The sequence below is a fragment of the Neolamprologus brichardi genome, chromosome 3 (assembly GCF_056152115.1).
Source record: "Neolamprologus brichardi isolate AB-2024 chromosome 3, ASM5615211v1, whole genome shotgun sequence".
Classification (NCBI taxonomy): domain Eukaryota; kingdom Metazoa; phylum Chordata; class Actinopteri; order Cichliformes; family Cichlidae; genus Neolamprologus; species Neolamprologus brichardi.
The window spans coordinates 28,844,536-28,862,710 of record NC_142106.1 but is presented as its reverse complement, the minus strand read 5'-3'; the positions used below and the strand labels follow the sequence as shown (position 1 = coordinate 28,862,710).

At 37.6% G+C, this 18,175-nt stretch overlaps 1 protein-coding gene across 1 annotated transcript; it reads left to right on the top strand.

Moving 5' to 3' along the window:
- Positions 1-787: 787 nt before the first annotated feature.
- LOC118455806 (uncharacterized) lies at positions 788-12,307 on the top strand. The gene is made up of 30 exons (XM_087839286.1): positions 788-879; positions 1,045-1,116; positions 1,758-1,823; positions 2,381-2,422; positions 2,862-2,918; positions 3,029-4,183; positions 4,332-4,451; positions 4,550-4,639; positions 4,784-4,846; positions 5,374-5,433; positions 5,545-5,580; positions 5,681-5,737; positions 5,833-5,883; positions 5,964-6,026; positions 6,347-6,412; positions 6,494-6,601; positions 6,733-6,792; positions 6,895-6,960; positions 7,084-7,137; positions 7,256-7,309; positions 8,484-8,546; positions 8,772-8,882; positions 8,973-9,071; positions 9,172-9,231; positions 9,317-9,385; positions 10,134-10,202; positions 10,307-10,346; positions 10,448-10,502; positions 11,150-11,495; positions 11,657-12,307. Exons 1-30 carry the CDS (start codon positions 862-864, stop codon positions 12,059-12,061), a joined length of 3,675 nt encoding a protein of 1,224 aa, XP_087695412.1. The 5' UTR covers positions 788-861; the 3' UTR covers positions 12,062-12,307.
- The last annotated feature ends 5,868 nt before the right edge of the window (positions 12,308-18,175 follow it).

Below are 18,175 nucleotides of genomic sequence, written 5' to 3'. Positions count from 1 at the left end.
GGCTCTGGACATGAGGATGGCTTTTGTTCATATGGGTTCACTACTTATATAACAGTTCAACTGAAGACGAAGATATGATGTATTTCCTGTTATGCATTTCCAAATCTGAACAATAAATTGTTATTCAGTCAGTCTGCGTCTGCTTTCATGCCATTTGTTACACATTAGAGAGCTTTGTTGTATTCAAAGTAGGTGTCATAAATAACAATACACCGTCACGTCCGCCTGGTTAAGCTGGGAGAGGATAACCGGTCGGTTCGCACTGCAGCTAAAAAAAAAATCAAGAAGAAAAGCAGCTACGACAAGCCGGCCGAACAGGTAAGAGACCGGAAATTTACCTTCAAAGTAATTGTGAAAAAACGGCTCTTAATTTAATTAAATTCAGAAGCATATTTTTTAGCTGTGGTTGGTCAACCTTGACATGAAAGAGCGATCAAAGGACAATAACAACGGGAAATTAAACAGGTGCTATCAAATTGTTATTATTATTATTATTATTATTATTATTATTATTATTACATTCTTGACTTTTCAAATGGCTGTGACAAAATTAAAGCATTAAAATATAACGTGTCTAAGGCACTCTTAAGCCGTGAATTTTGTTGTTATTTGGGTTTCAAGTGGACGGAACAAGAATCGCATGTGCAGAAAATCCTCTTATTTTGAAAATCCTCAGACCGGCCGACCTGTCACAGGTGAGTGAGACTCAGAGCTAATTATAAACGCCACTCCAGTAGGTCCAGAGGAGCTGCTGCGTTTAAATGTAACAGAAAGTTGATTGTGTAAAGGATAACTCACACAGGTGGGGAAACACATACCGGTTCACCTTCAACATCAAAAAATTAACCAGTTTTGCTCATCATGAGGGAAGATGCGGCTGTGAGTATTAAAGAATTTCAAATAAATAGCGAATATTTATGCAAGCTATGCAAGCTAATTAGAATGTGCAGGCTGACGCTTTGAGGAGGTTTAAAACTTCCCATTGTCAGAAACTGCAGCTTCATTGTTGGTAATCAGTTACTTTGATTTGTTTGAATATTGTAGGAAAATATCGAGGGAGGGGACGAACACGGAGAGGCGACAACATCAGAAGCTGCATCTGGAGAGAGACGACGTGTGAGTACTTAAAAGTGCACTACTCAATGAACCACTCAAAAGATATTACAGTTTTCACATTATGTCCTCAGACTGGTAAACACTCTCTCTTCATGGTTTCATGTGTCATCGCCAGTTTCCCTGTACTGCTGCTGGCATGTTGTGTTGTTTTTGTTGAGGCAAACGAACTAGATTGACATACCCAGAATATCAAGATGCCTCCTGTCATGCGTGCCTTTTGCACAGCAAAGCTAATTTTTGTGCTATCACTGCTGTTGGACTCTTCTCAATCACAAACATACATTGATTCATTTAATTCCTAAACACGAGATTCTACAGGAGGAGTAGGCTTACAGGATTTCATTTTAAAGTAGATGTTGCGTAACTTCTTTATGTCATGCAACAGTCTAGTCTAAAAGTAAAGCTGCTTTTAAGCCTCTACATACTGTATGTACTGTGAATTAAAAGTAAAAGAAGAACTTTCTGCAGGAATACATCCTTAAGTCTCAGAAAGTTACATGTAGCTATTTTGTTTAGATAATCGTCATCATTTTAACTGCAATCTGAAAATACTCCATTGATACCAAACTATCACTGGTATTGTACTCGCTGGCTCACAACAAAGAAAAGCGGACCATAATCCATGCATGTTATCTTTACAGAGTATTGCGGAACTGCAGAATATGCTGAAAAGAGTTCCCCAGAGTCCTTTCCATAATCGGTACAAGGTGAGCAGACACACAAATGCACGCTCTTGCTTTCTATCTACAATCCATACTTTCTTTGGAGGAAGAAGCGAGGGGGGTGTCAGAATTTCAGGTTGTCTAAAAATTTTGACGTAATAACTAAAGTTTGGTGTGTTTTTTTTTTTGTTTGTTTGTTTGTTTGTTTGTTTGTTTTGTTTTGTTTTTTTGTTATTTTCTCCAAAGTTTAAATGAGAAAATAACAATTTGTGACAACCTGAAATTCTGACTAATTAATGGCAAAAAAACCCACAAAAAAACACAGAGGGTAGAAAGCAGTTTTTCACTTACACGGAACTGCAGGTTATGTAAAATTTTTGGATGTGCCTCTGTCATACTTGTGAGTTATGGTTTAAACGGCACCAAAATATGAGTTTGTGTTTAATGGACAGGTGTGGAAGTGCATGTCGCATGCCTGGAAAAGTGTATTTACTGATTAGCATGTCAGGCAACAAACACATGATACGTCCTGATAAGGTCATTATGTAAACACTTTCCTCTGGAAATCCTTTTTTTTAGTGTCAGTGACTTTTTGCCCACAGGGTGGTGAGTGGTCAGATGTGACTGACAACGTTGAACCACAGGTGAGTTTGTGTTAATTCAAACTCATCTTTGTGTTTTTATAAGTCCTCCTCTTCTGTCTGTGTCACAGGTTAAAGCTGCACCCTTTGTCTAATCACACTGTTGTCAAGAGATCTTGTCTGACTGGACTTTTCTATTAATAAAGTGCCTTGTCAGCATGTTGTAGCGTTTAATCTTAGACTGTCATTAAAAGAAGCATTTCTTAGCGATGCTTTCCAAATAACTTTTTACGAGAGGCACTATTCTGGTTTAGTCCATTGAAATATTAAGAAAAGATCACTTATGGGCAATACTGAAGCAACTAAAGTTAAACTTGGCATAAATACTACCCTGTCACCATGAAACAATCTGTGTAAATGTTTGAGGAACATTTCCTGTTAAGCCCTGAGATGTTTTTGCATGACATGACTAAAATCACTTTCTTTTCTCTCCTTTTAAAAGAGGAATGGAGTCAATGGGAGTTCTTCCAGGATGAACCCTTTCTATGCATATTACTTGGTATGTATATTACACTGATTTCATGCTTTTAAACCCAGATGACAACATCACGTTTTTGTTTTATAGTTTTTTTTTTTTTTTTAAAGAATAATCTTGTGCTCCACTATCAGGAAAACAAAGGTGACATAACAGAGGACAAAAGAAAGAAAACTTCGGAGAGCGTCGACTGTGATTCCCTTTTTGTGTCTCCACCTGACTTTCAGAGCTCTCCTCCGGATCTTCCCTCTGAAAATAGGACTGAGGAAAATGGAGGCATGTTTTCTAAACCCAAGAACAACCTGTTCAAAAGCCAAAATGACAACAATAACCAAGACCTCTTCCACAGATCAGCACCAAGTCATAATGCAACTGTTAATGGTTTTCATGATGTGACCCTGAACTCTCCAAACTTATTTAAAGCAACTCCGGCTCAGGCGCAGAACCTCTCTAAGAGTTTTCCGTCCAGAAGCTCTGACCTCTTTAAAGGCGAAGAGGACGATCTTTTCCAGGCTGATAAAAAGGAAGATTTATTCGAAACTGCATGGGCTAAGAAGGCAGACCCTTTTGATAAACCTGCCAGTACATTTGTAGACCCATTCACATCTCCTTTAAATAAGGAGGATGATTTGTTCCAGACTCCAAAATCTACTGTGGCAAATCCATTTTATACTGCCACTGAGAAGGCAGATGATCTGTTTCAGTCACCACAGCCATTTTACACGGCCCCAACCAAAGAAATGGATTTATTTCAGGCAGATTCAACAAAGAAAGACAAACAAGATACTAAAGAGAAGGAACTTGTTGGCTTGTCTTTTAAAGAAAATTTGAGTGCGTTTTCCACTTCATCGACGAATTCAGTTGATCCATTCGCAAGCCCAATCGCAAAGGATTTATTCCAAGATGTCTCCAGTTTGGATGACCCATTTGGTTCCACTCCCTTTACAAAATATGACCCTTTCCAGGATGTTTTTAGTGGGACCCCAGACATTTTTCAGCGACTTCCATCACAGAGAAGGGCCTCCAAAAATATTGCCTCAGATTCTTCATACTCTTCTCTTAACAGTCCTTCAGAATTGAAATTGGATGTGCCAGACGCATCATCTTCACATGTATTTAAAAAATCAAAAGCTCCGCCACCAGTTCCACCAAAGCCTTTCCAAAAGCCACAAGAGATTACCTTGACAACTCCTCGGGGAACCAAGCATGACATTCTTCAGCCGACCCCCATCATTCAGGCCGGGGATCTGTCTGACTCACCCGGCCAATCTCCAAGTAGAATGAGCAACGTATGTAACAACCATCATTCATTATCTGTACATTCAAGTGTGCTGTGATGAAGTTCCCTTTGTGCAGTAGGTTGTATATCAGCAGCAAAGTTTAACTCTGATTTATACGACATGCGCCTGATAGCTTCTTTTATAATCAATTTCGCAGATGCAGTCTTTTAAACGTCCGCCGAAGCCGCTTCCTCGAACTCGACATCGAAGGCCAGAACGGCCACCACAGCCAGAAAAGCCACTAAAACCAGAAATGGCACCACAGTTGGAATCCCCTGTAGGCTAAAAACTAAGTTTCCTCTTGTTGAGCTGACAAATATGTTGGATTTACTTTGCTTTTAACTGCCTTCTTTGTCTCCTCGCTGCTGTGTTTAGAGTGAACCTGAACCAAGCGTACCGAAGGTCTCTCCCAAACCATCCTTCAAAAATCTAAAACCGATTACTCGCCGTAAACAAAAAACTCCGGTACGCCATGGGGTTCAAATTTCAAATTTATGTGGCTAATTGGTTTGCACATAAGAAGAGCTTAAAACAGTAGTTTTTTTTTTTTATGATGCTCTGAATAGGAAATATTATTTTTATAAATATTTATTTATTATAATTGTGCAGGAAATGAAACCAGTGGAGCCTGAGAACTATGTTGTCTTTGAAGACATCCTGTTTATTGGGCAGGTAAGTTTCATTAATCAAATATGAGACTTTGATCACAAATTTTCCAGAGATTGCGATAAAGATGAGGACTTTCTACAGAAAGACTGAGGCGACACTGTTTATGAGATCCTATGGAAATGTTGGATGGAATGAACATTAAGACACTTTTACTACTGGATAATGTCAATTGGCTTAATATGCATTACATATAAAGATACAAGACGAGTGAGGTCAAATTTTACCTTTATGACTACCAATCGATCACATTCAAGGCAGTTTGTCTATTGGAAAATGTTGTTATGGAATGATGAACTGATGCTGTATATTGACCTGATGGTAAAGAGAGACCATCTGAAATGGAAGCCAAACCTCACTGGGTGCACGAATGTACTCTGTTTAGGGTGGATATGCATACTAAAACTAAATGGCACCACCACCACATAAGCTCTTCTGCTGTTGTTGCACAAACACATATTGTAACATGAATTATTACAAGAGGGTGGGCAACTGGCAATATAAAGATCTGTTTTATTAACATCTTAAAACAGGAAAGGTGTGTGGAAGACTGGCCTGATGACAGTCCTCAGCTAGACCCAAACTTCAAACCTGTAAGAACACATTTCTTAAAATTGACCTTGGAGAACATCATGGACTCATGTCTATGCAAAATTATGCTAAAAACATTCAAGCTACTAAACCTGTGATATTTTTTCCCCTAGTCAGGAACACTGAGACTGCGAAGGGAGTCGCTGAAGGTCAGACACATTCGTTATTTGACTAGCTTTTATTTATTTTATTTTTTTAATCGTTATTTTAAACCAAAAAGTAGCTAAAAGTCCAAAATATTTTCTTTAGGCAATGGCCGATTCTGATGGAGGAAGTAGTGAAGATGGGAGTCACAGCAAGAGCAAGGTATCATCGATCTCATTTTATTCATTGTTACACATTCCCGGCCGTTCTACATCCATATGTCTTGCATGTAGCTTCACATCCAGTATTTCTTATAGAAAAAGAACAAGGCATTCAGAATGTCCCACTTGTCCAGGAGAGGGTCAAAGGTACGCTACCAAAAACAGTTTCCCTGCTTCTTTCTGTGTGACTGTTTGTCATTTTAATGCCAAGGATTCTCACTTTTTAGAGCAAGTCTCCTGATGACATAAATAATGGGAAGAGCAACACGCTCACGACTAAATCGTCCAAGGTAACACTAGATTGTCCAAATTCTCTGTGGTTGTGCAATATTAAAGGATAAAACTGGAAAAAAATGGGAAAACATAATTCTAGGAAGAACAAATAAAATGATCAATGCTTTGAGAAATGGTTCAAGTGGGAAACATTCCTGTGTCTCGGGTGATCTGTAAACCACTACATTCCCAATAGTTTAGAATTTCCTTAAAGTTTTATAGTTAAAGTAATAAATATTAATAAAACCTGGGCATGCCATTTCGCTTCACCATAAAGTTGGTCATTATTAGATTCCTAGCGAACACACTAATTTAAAAGTGTCGTTCTTATTTTCAGGAACAGTTTTCAGAGCTGCACATGTCTGCAGAAGAGCTTGAAGATAACAAGGAGATGGACTACAAAGTATAGATTATGTTCCTCCCTCTTCTAACATTTCAGTAGAATTCATAACTTTGTTCATTAACAGTATGTTTTTATTACCAGAAGAAAATTGTGAAGCCAAAGGTTGGTCACCTGTTTAGGAGACCATCTGCCAATTCCCCTGTGCAGGAGGAAAAGGACTTGAATGGACATTCACCTTATGCATCAAAGGTAGGTTGTGTGAATGTGTAGTTGGTATGGATACATGAATTTCAACCAATTTTTGTGTAAATGTTTTGAGTTGCTGCCATGTGATTGGGGCCTGATATTTGCATTAACAATGGATAATGTGCATTTTACAGGGGGCAGCTTTGGAGCAAAGTAGTGGTGAAGAGGGGGAAGAAGGGGAAACTCACGGAGAGGTTCATGCTCTGAAATTTGTTTGCTTTTGTTATGCTTATGATAAATAACAGAGTCTGCAGACTGCTGTGCATTTTAAAAAATATAGTCTTTTCTCTCTCCAGAAAACCAAAAAGTTATTGAAAGTGAAGTTTGTGCCACGCAGAGGATTCGTCATTGCTCCAGTTAAGGTATTACACACACAGAGCACTATTTAAATTTCAGCTTTTACTGCTTTGTAAGTAAAAATCATATAATTTGCAAAAAAACAGTTTAAAAAAATGCAAAAATGTTTTAAACCATTTTCTCTTCAGACAAACGATGATTCAAAGAGAGCTCATGGTTATACACCTCATAAAGGCTCAAAGGTAGGAGCGTGTAAACTAGGACTCCTGTAGTTTGGACATTGCATGTGATGTTGCTCAAATGTGGTATTTGTGGTATGAAGGCATATCACATTCTTGAAATTGTTGTTTTTCCATGTAGGAGAAATCACATGACGGAGCTTTTGGTGCACATGGCTACACACCTGATAAGAAGGTAACAGTCAGATTTGGCTTGCATAAACCTGTCTTCTATAACTCGGTTCCTGTTTATAACCAGTTTGCTAACCCTTTAAAAAGGGCGAAGCAACAGAGTTAGCATGGTTTTGTTTTTAAGCACTTTTTATAGTAGAATGAAAATAAGTAAATAGGTACATAAAAAAAGATGTATTCTTAACTGACCTAATTGTGATTATTTATAATATGTTTAGTTTTTGTAATGAATTATTATTATTGATTACATTCCATATTAATTACTATTTAGAAACCTTGTAGTTTGAAATGGTATTTGATGTAAGCCTTGTAATCACTCTGCCCACCAATATTGTCATATTGTGACATTAACATCAGAACTGATAAATTAAATTATCACATGGATGGGAAATTCAAATTGCAAGCTTACCAGGAGTTGTACCAATGAAAGGGGAAATATTTTCTTCTATCTTACTATAATACATGGAATCTGTTTGCCTGCAATTAAGAGTTGCGCAATAAAATTTGACAAACACATTTTGGCTCCTTGAAAATGATCTCCATCACATTATGTCTTCATGTTGCCAAGCAACCACCTCCCTACCAACGGGCTTAAACTGTACTCTTTATAGCATTGTATGATATTAAATTTCACAACGCTAAGATGTTGTTTATAGCCACAAAATTAGGACGATGCCTCCTATGACACGTGTTGTTGCCTAGCAACCATCTGACAATGGACTAAAATCACAGACCAAATAATACTGCGCCATGAGCATGTACTAGTGTTATTGAATGCATGAGTTAAATGTGACTCAAGGAACCCACCTTAAATCTTAATAGGACAAGTTTGCTTTGTTTTGATTGGCCGTCTTTCATTTCATACTTTAGAGATGATTGTGTCCTCGAAAGTTTAAAAAGATTATTGGATTATGCAAACTTACGTTATTGGTTTCCTCTGAAGGGGAAAAGTACGCCTTCTGTATCGCCTTTAGTAGCTTTTTGTATGCTTTGTGAATGACTTGTCCTCAGCAGGATTTAGTTACAGCTTTAAGGGTGAATTCATAACAGATTGAATATTCAGGAATTTTATTATAATATTTTTGCTCTGAGTAATACTATCTGGATTCAGGATGGTGAGTAATGAGTTTTTGATTTCTGATTTTCATAAAGTTTCTTCTTTTCTTAATCTGATAAAGACCAGCTGGTGTGCAGAGGAGCTAGAAAGTGAAGAGCTAAATGAAATGGAGGACTGCAAACCGGTATTTTAGACTTAGATTTTTTTAATTTAAAATTTCTCAAATTTGTGTTTTATAACATTACCATTAAAATCTTTGAAACAAGGTACGATGCAACAAAAAGACACTTGGACACTTTTTTATTTATTTTTTGCCGAGTGACTTGGAAATTGATTCTGATCTATTCGTGCTGTTAAATACATCTTTTTGCCGTCACCATGACAAATAAAACTGTTTTTTCCCTGCTAGAAAAAATCGAAACCTAAAGCTCCCCTTCCTGTGCCACGAAAAGCTAAAACAGCCAATGGACAGAGTGAACTAATTGGATTCAGCTACCACACACCCCAGCATGCATCAAGTGTATGTTTATCTTACAACCATTAGCATAACACACTATTGCTAACACTTATTGAGCTTTGGGTTTCATTTATTTACTTCCTGCTTCTGCAGAATGTGTTTGCTGAGGACTACACGACAGACAGAGATTTCACGAGTCCCGGAGAGATGTATGATGAAGATAAACAGGATGAAGTGGACTTCTACAAACCGGTACTCATTTCACTTCGATTTACTTCTACTGCTTTCTTTTGCCATCATGTAATATATGTCTGAAAAATACTTGTGGTTTTTTTTTCTCCCCTGCCAACAGAAAAAGACCTCAAAACTTCAAAAGTCGCCCAAAAAAGTCCCCAAAAAACTGAAACATAAGGTTTGCTAAACTTTGCAGGAGTTTTTCTTATTGCCGTCTGGTCTTCAGGTACAAGACCGCATCATTACTCTGTCTGTTTTTATAGAACAAAGCCACACATGCAGAGAGTGAAGATCCACCAGGAGCTAGCGACTACCTATCAGAGGCTGCAAGGGTGAGTTTACGGCTTTTAACATGAAACAAAACTAAATGTTTCAAAAGTACTTTGACTTATACAGCAATGAATAGTCTGTCCATAATCCTTATCTAATCACACCAGTATTGATGTCCTAATAAGAAGCATTTACTTCCTCTCAGGTTATTCTGGAATGTGATACACATTCTTGACTTGGCTTTGAGTTTGATAACTTTAGGCTCAGTTAAAACATTTTCCATTGAATCATCTTCATGGAGAATTTTACCTTTAAATAATCTTTAAATTAACAATGCTGTCATGATAAACTTTGAACACACATATGGGTACAGCATTGTTACCAGTTTCACTATTTTACACTAATAACTCTGTTCTAAGCTTGATTTAGTAAATGAAGAGTGTGCTGTGACAGAACCGAAGCCTAAAACAGGATCAAACAAACTGTTCTGAGTGATTTCCTTTCCTTTCCTTAAGGACATTTTGTCGTTATTCATACATGGCAAACTTTCGTTTTTCAGTCGTCGGCTGCTTTTTGACAATGAAATGTTTTGTTCCTCACTGCTGCCTTCGTTCTGTTTCTCTCTGAACCACATTCCTTTGACATGCAGCCAGACTGGTTTAGTTGCATAGTCTGACACACCAACTACAACTTGATATGTGCAAGGGCTCAGCTAATGCTATGTTTTGATAAGTCATGTGTGCTGCAGAGACTTGTTGACGCATTCACTGGTTTGTTTTTGGTCATGTCCACCCCTCCTTTCCAATTTAGGCAGAGTGGCGGGCTGCTCAGATGGATGAGCAGGCTTTGGTAGATAATGAGAATGAAGATGAGGATGGGGTCAGTTTTTGTTTTTTGTTCTTTTTTTTAAACACTGCAGATACTATTTTAAACAGGTTTGTTTACTGATCTTTCAAGTAAACTGTCACGCTTCATTTTCACAGGACACTGATAGTTTGATGGAGTGGTGGAACACAGTGGAGCGTGAGTCACAATCAGACTTGTTCACATTCAAATAAAGGAAGCTAACACTTTGACATATCTTCAAAGCTTAAATAACACCTATTGCTTGTTTTCCATTACAGAATGGGACGAGGTGGCATCAGACGATGAGGAGATAGTCATGAAAGATGACTCAAAGTACGTGCAGTAATTTGCAGCTTGATACCAGAAGTTAATGTTGTGGTAATCTGTCATTCAGTAAATAAGTAGTAACCCCTCCTTTTTAAAATATTTTTTTCTAGGCAAATGGGAAATGGGTGCAGTGCTTATTTTGGGTTTTTTCTTTGTTTTTTTTTTGAAATGTTCAAAAACGTGTGGAAATACAGTAGATAAGGTGACCTAGTTTCTAATGTGATTGAAAGTTAATTATCAGGTATGGGCCACCTTTATTCCTTATAATAGACTGAACTCTCATAATGAAGCTTTCTTATAAAAGTGCTTCTTTGCCCTGTTGGCTGCCTTCTGCTCTGTTCCCTGTCATTTTGATCCCATTGATGTCATTTTGATTTTAAGGACACATTACATGCCATGCAGATGGAATTCTTTTATAAGTTGTTCTGAATCATTTTGGTGGTGCAAAATTATGTCTGGAAAAAAATAGCATTGCCTGTCAAATCTATGATATTGGTTCACTTACATTCTGGCTAAACTGGAAGCCAGGAAAATTGGCCTCTTCAGGCAGGGTCAGCAGACAAGCTGATGGGATCCCAGATGTTATTTTATCAAGAATCCTATTTTAACTCGCTGCTTCCAATTCTCTGCTTTGGCTCTCAATTACTTCCCAGGTCGTTCACCATATTGGCAGACAAGGTTCATAGAGGCCTGCGTGTATTCAACAAGGTCTTCACAGAGCAAGCCGAGGTCCTTTGGCAGGACATCATCAAGCTCCACGCCATTGCTGACAACATCAACGAGTTCCACCAGAAAGCCAAGATTGCTGGCATCACTGGTGGCACCACCACAGCTGTGGGCGGTGTGACAGCTATTGCTGGTTTAGCTCTGGCACCCTTCACTTTTGGCGTCTCTCTGATAATTACAGCTGTAGGTGTGGGTGTGGCGACAGCTGGAGGAATAACTTCGGCCTCTGCAGCCATCTCGGACAATGTTAACAACATGCAGGACCAGAAGAAGGTAAGCTGCAGTTTTATAAAGGGCAGTGCTGTAGATTCTCAGAGCAGTGTTTTTACTTTTCATTTGAGGATTTAATGCATCTTTTTTTGTAAAAGTTAAAACTGAATATCACGTTTCATCTCGTGCTTGAACCTGCCTTTGTCTTTTCTGACTCTCTTTAGGTTGAGATAGTGCTGCAAGAGTATGAGACTCACCTGCTGGACATCAACAAAATCCTCCACTTTGTCAATGAGGGCTTGTACAAACTGCGAGGCCATCCGTTTCTCAGGTCTGGCACCCAGCATTACTCAGAGGACTGGGAGATCCGCAGGGCTGTCCAAATAATAAGCTTGGTCGACTCCCCCGTGATGCGAGCGACGGAAATAACTGACGGAGCGGTGGCCTCAGTGCAAGGACTCTTTGAAGGCATGGATAAGTACTTCACCAAGGACTCCAGAGAGCTGAAGAAAAGCTGCAAGAAGGAGATGGTAGCTAGACTAAAAGAAGTTGCAGCCGTGCTCAATGACACAATAGTGGAACTTAACACCTTCAGAGAGGAGCTTCAGGAGGCCACTGGAAGTATTTGAGCAACTCCAGCACATTACTACTCATTTATAAAAGATTACCAACACCCTCTCCTGGCTCACTGATGGAACTGTTGATTCATTTTGCACCGGCCATTAAATATGAAGTTTCAGATTGGTTTATTCTATTCGAGGTACTTCGAGTAAATTACTACTGTGCTGCAAGGAATGCAACACATGTGACGTTTGTAATGGTCACTTTGGCTGCAGACAGTACATTGCAGTTTCATGATTGACATTCCTGCCACACGTATTAAAATGTTTGCAGTGGAAGTATTAGTAGTATTGTTTGGTAAATTTTACTCTCGCAACTATTATTTTTTTTTAATTATCTGTAAGAAAAACTTTAGAAGAGCTGAACTCATTTTAGATGTTTATAGAGAAAATGTGACAGTGCTTCAAATTCACAATCAAAGAAATGTTTGGGTAATTGTAATTTATTGAATATGTTAATTTATTTTTAATATATCATTGTACTGCTCTCCTAAAAACAAGCCTAAAATTTATGAAGAGAAATAACCCATTTGCATGCGCATTATGATTATTATTTTTTTTATTATAATTTTTTTATACTGGTGATGTGTCACTATAATGCAGCTTTTTACTGGTATTTTTTTTTTTTTTTGTTTGTTGTTGAATTATATTACATGGCATGGATTTGAGATGCTCTGTGCTGCTAGATATATTATAGATCCATATAGATTTTACTTTGTTACTTTAACATTTTCCTTTTCTGATGAGTTATTCTGACTCTGTACATAAAGCAACCCTTTTTCTTCCTTTTTTTGGTAATCTGAATGAGCCTCTATATTAACTGCTATATTGAACCTAACTATGAATCAAGGAAGGCTTTAGTTTGTGAATCTTCCTGCATTAGTTTTAACCTGAGTAAGATGTTTGTCAAGACAGTGAAATAAAGAAATATGCTCATGTAACACTGAACCTGTGTCCTGTTTGGCAGATTCCTGCACTTCTGGTTGCATAAACTGAAAAGAGGTGATTGTATTGTACTGTAGACTACGCACAAACAAACTGTCATTTGTGTACTAGTTCAACAGCTAAATAATCATAAAATGTAATGTAACTAGGTCTTTAACGTAAATATTTACTTCTATAATTTGACTTGGCAAACCTAACAAATAGACATGAAATTAGCATTAGAGCTCAGTAAGTATATATTATGGTAGAATTAAAGACTGGGCCCACACTTTGACGCTAGTTTCTTCATTTTGTGTTTTGACTGTCAAAAGCAAGTTGTTGTAAATCTATGGAAAATATGCTTTAATTGCTTTAAAAATGAAGTCATGAATAGAAAAAATACCAAAACAAATCAAAAAAATGAACAGGCTGTTATGTTAGTAAATTGGTTTGTAGGGGAGAGATGTGTATTGGTGAGAAGCTAGAATAAAAAGTTTGTTTGTAACATTGTATCTGTGAGTATTTACTGTCATAAATAAAATGCTAGAATCAATAGTTTGGTTTACAGAACTGTGATTCCAAAAAAAAAAAAAAAAAAGACAGTGGAGGCACTCATTTTTCACCTCGTATAATCTATCCAATATCCTAAGACTCTCCTTCACAGGACAGCTAGTTTATTCCATCTTGTCTAGCTGACTGCTAATGCACACACTGAGTCATGTCTTTGTCCAAAAATGAAAAATCAAAAAAGCATTAAAAGATTCTGCTGTTAAGAAATATCATTTAAAAGAAAGGTGAGAAGAGCACACCTTACAGGTTAAGAATGTTTTAGCCATTAGCAGCTAACAATAAGGCAACTTTAAGCTGTGAAAATCATGATTCTTAATATTTCTTAATTTCTTAAAAAAAAAAAAACAACCACAGAGAGTAAAATATCAGAAAGTCCCTATCCAACGGATGTGACACAAAAGTGAGTTCATATACTGGAAACTAAAAACAATCATTTGTGTTTCAGCTGAAAGCTTCGCAACACTGACATTAAGTGGCATTAGACACACTAAACCAGTGTGCCATTGGGTAGGTAAGGTATTTTAGAATAGAATAGAATAGAATTCAACTTTATTGTCATTGCACATGTCACAAGTACAAGGCAACGAGGAATCGAAACAGTCAGAGGCTGATAAAAGAGCATTTTAAAGTACCACAGTGACACTGCTTAATAATTGAAAAATAAAAATAAATCTCTAATGCACTTTGGGTCAACTTTTCTTGTTTAAATGTTCTATAAAAAAGGAGACGTCCACACAAAAAGGTTCAGACAGTTTTCATGGTGCATGTTTGAGCTGTGTTTTTTTGTTTTTTATTAAAAAAGAAACATTGATAGAAACAAATTACTTTCAATTCAATTCCATGCTATTCTATTCAATTCATATAGCTCCAAATAACAACACTGTCGCCTAAACCTTCTTTATATATAAGAAAACACAGAAAAAATCAGGACAGTCCCCCTGTGAGCAAGCACTTTTGGTGACAGTGGGAAGGAGAAAAAAAACTTTTAACAGGAAGAAACCTGCAGCAAAACAAGGCTCAAGTAGGAGCAGCCATCTGCCCCGACCGGTTATTAGACAATCGCACTACCATCGATTCTGTACCAACATCAGTGTTGGCAGTGATACTGTAGATATCGGATACTTCCCCCACATCTATTTGAAGATGGTGGGAAGGATAGTAGAAAGGAGAATTGGAGCCACATAAAGAAAAACAAATTATTGAGCATTTTGAGAAAAGAAAAAGTCAAAATGTGGACATTACAGTTGTTGCTATACTGCCACAGTTGCTATGACCTCTGAGTTAGTAAAATTGTACTTCAGAATCAGTTTAAGTGACAACAAAGGACATTATTTTCCTTTTATCCCATAAACATAAACTTGGAAAAATGCATTTGTACAAAATAAACGATGATTAGACATTAGAAGAGGATGTACCATTGTCACAAAATGTGCGTCGCTGGCCTAGCAGTTTATCTTGAAACAAGAAATGTAATCTACTCAGTTTGATTTTTTTCTCTCAAAGTAAAATTCTGAAGATAAAATTCAGAACAGGATTTTTTCTACAATTAAAATTAGAACTTTAATCTCAAAATTTTGAATTTATTCTCAAAACTATCAATATTTTTCTTAATGTGGTGCAAATACTTTTTTAACAGAGAATGTTAAAAAAAGTCTTAGAAAACTAAGACTGCCTTTAAAAAAAAACAAAAAAACCCTTTAATCTAATCCTTTTTAATCCTGTGGCAATTGAAATGAAGAAAACTGCACAGTCTTAAGTTTGATGCTCCAGGCAAAACCAAGTTAACCATGAGTAGGCTACAGTATGTTGAGAAATAAGGGCTGAAGATTGTTGTGTAATCCTGTGGGATGAATTATGTGTTAATTAAAAAATAGGTATGACAAATGAAGAAAGGCCCACAAAGGGTGTTTATATCCAGGCCAAACAGTTTAGTGTTGCCTCTGTGGATGTTTAATGCTCAGTCAGCTCCACATTTCTGGGCACACATTCAAAACAAGCCCCAGGGAATGGGTAAACGCAAAGCCACGCCCCTTATAGGTAACACGGTGCGGCAGGTAAAAACTGGTAGGATTAATGAAAGCATGGCGTGTCACGTTCTGCCTTTTCACAGCTGTCAGGGTGTGGAGCAGTGACGCCAAGTAGCTGTTGTTCTCCTATGTGCAGCAACACTGTGCTGAAATCAGAGCACGGTGTGACTGCCTTGACGCCCCTCCCTTAATTCTGAAGAGGAAGCGCACCACTCTGCGGTGTACACGTCTGAAAACTCGTTTGTGTTGTTAGGTTAAACACAGGTCCATTTACTGGGGTCAAGCTAGCGTCCAGTTTGACAAGTACAGACGAGCGAGTCCCCACTTTGTTGTGTGTTTTGTGTGTATACTGAGTATTATGGTAAGTGACGTCGAGACCTGATTTCAAAATAAAAGCCACCTTCGATTGATTAACCTTCAACATTAACAAATACATCTGCCCATAATAACAATAATCAATCCACTCTCTAACGTTAGATCCACAGGACACACCCTGGTACTCTAGTAGTACCTCGTCAATATCAAAGCTGTCTTCTTTGGGATTTCAAAGTCCTCTGAATTGAACTTTTTGAGGTATTCTTTTAATAACTTTAGTTAAATAGAAAATTCCAGTTTCTGCATATTAATTGCAGTCTATATTAACAGTACCCTTACACTGGTACCATGTTAATATCAAATCAATCTGATTTTACATTTCAAGTAAAAGCCATTTGAATTTGCCTGTATATGAGCTACTCTTTGAGTAACTTCAGGATGCTGTTAAAAGTAAAATTCCTGTTTCCACAGACTATTTGCAGTCCATATCATCAGTAGACATTCTCATGCTGGTATAACGTCGATCTCAAGTCAGCCTGGTTTTAAAAGTAAAAGCTCTTTGAAATAACCTGTATATAAGATACGTTTTATAATTAATGGACGATGCTATCAAAAGAAAATTCCTGTTTCCATTGACTAATTGCAGTCCATATCATCAATACATGCCCTTACAGTGTATCATGTCAACATCAAGTCCATCTGATTTTGGATTTCAGAGTAGCCCTCAGAATTTACCTATTCTTTTAGTAACTTCAGAATGCTGTTAAAAGGAAAATTTCTGTTTCCATGGACTACAGTTCATGTCAACATATATCACATATAATCTAACAGTGGAGTCTGTAAAGGTTTTTATAACCAAAGGTGGTCCACTGTGGAGCAGTTTGCCAGACAATTGCTTAGGAACAATAATAAGAATAAGAAAAAAATATATTGATCCTAGAGGGTAATTCATAGTTAATCTGATATTTGTATGAGAATTGAAAAGCCTGATACTGTGAGTGCAAATAAGGTCTTTAGTGTCCATCTTTCCACTACCATTTCCATCGTAGTTCCAGTTACAGAGCCAGTTTTTCCCACTAGCTTGTTGGAAACAAGGATGCTTCCCCAGCAGAGTGCAGCATAGAACAGCAGACTTTCCACCACAGACTGGTAGAATACTTTCTGTGTGTTACTGCAGAGAGAGCTTAGCGTTCTGAAATAAAGAGGCAGCGTTGCACCTTTTTGTAAAGTTTGTCTGTATTCAGGGACCAGTCTAGTTTGTTATCTAAGTGTAAAAGTATATATTTATATATTGTCACCACCTCTATGACCACCCCACAAACTTTGACAGGCTGGAGGGGGGCATGAATCGTCAGAAATCTATTTATTTCCTTTGTCTTAGAGGTGTTCACTATGAGGTAATTTTTGTGACTCCAATTTGTGAAGGCTTTTACAAGACCCCTGTATTCAGATTCAGACACCCACTGCAATAGCAGTGTCATCTGAGTATTTCTGGATTTGGCAAGAAAAAGAATGTGAAAAAGAATGAGGCCAGGACGGTCCCCTGTTGAGTCCTCGTGCTGCTCAATAATGTCCCAGTAACGAATTTCCCAGATCTGACAAAGAGTGGCCTTTCTGTCAAGTCGTCTATCATCCGGGAAACAAAAGAGATTCTACTCCAATCTCTGTGAGCTTGGTTGGATGGTACTGAAAGCAAATCAACACAAATCGATTAGCTAAACTACAAGCGTAATGCCAGGTTGACCTGTAACAGTTGTTTTCTAAATTCAAAAATAATACAATTACCAAAGACCTTAGAAACACATACTTTCTGAAGATGACCTTACCTTGGCCACGGTATTACTGTCAGGAACGTGGTTGTTTTTGGTCAGTATATGTATATGGACTCCCCATGATGTACTGATAACTTGTTCTCCTCTACTCTCTCTTTGATTTACATGTACAGGTCACTATTAACTTTCATTACAGTATAAATGAGTATATAGTATAAATCTGAAGAAGTGTAGGAAGTGTATCAATGTTTTCACATTTCGGCACGGACAACACAATAATTCTAAAACAACATATTATAGCGCTGAAGATCAACATCCTGTTTTTATATATTTTTACTATGTTGGTCTTCCATTTCATCCAGTAATCGAGGACACCCTCTCCCCTCACATGCCACGTGAGGAGTAACCAGATCAGTAAGGTGAAACCACACCCATTGTGACAATTTCCTGAAGGTGTACTGAAGGTCTGAGATGTAGAAGGTGAAAGGGTTGGAGAGATCACTGTCTCCTGTGGA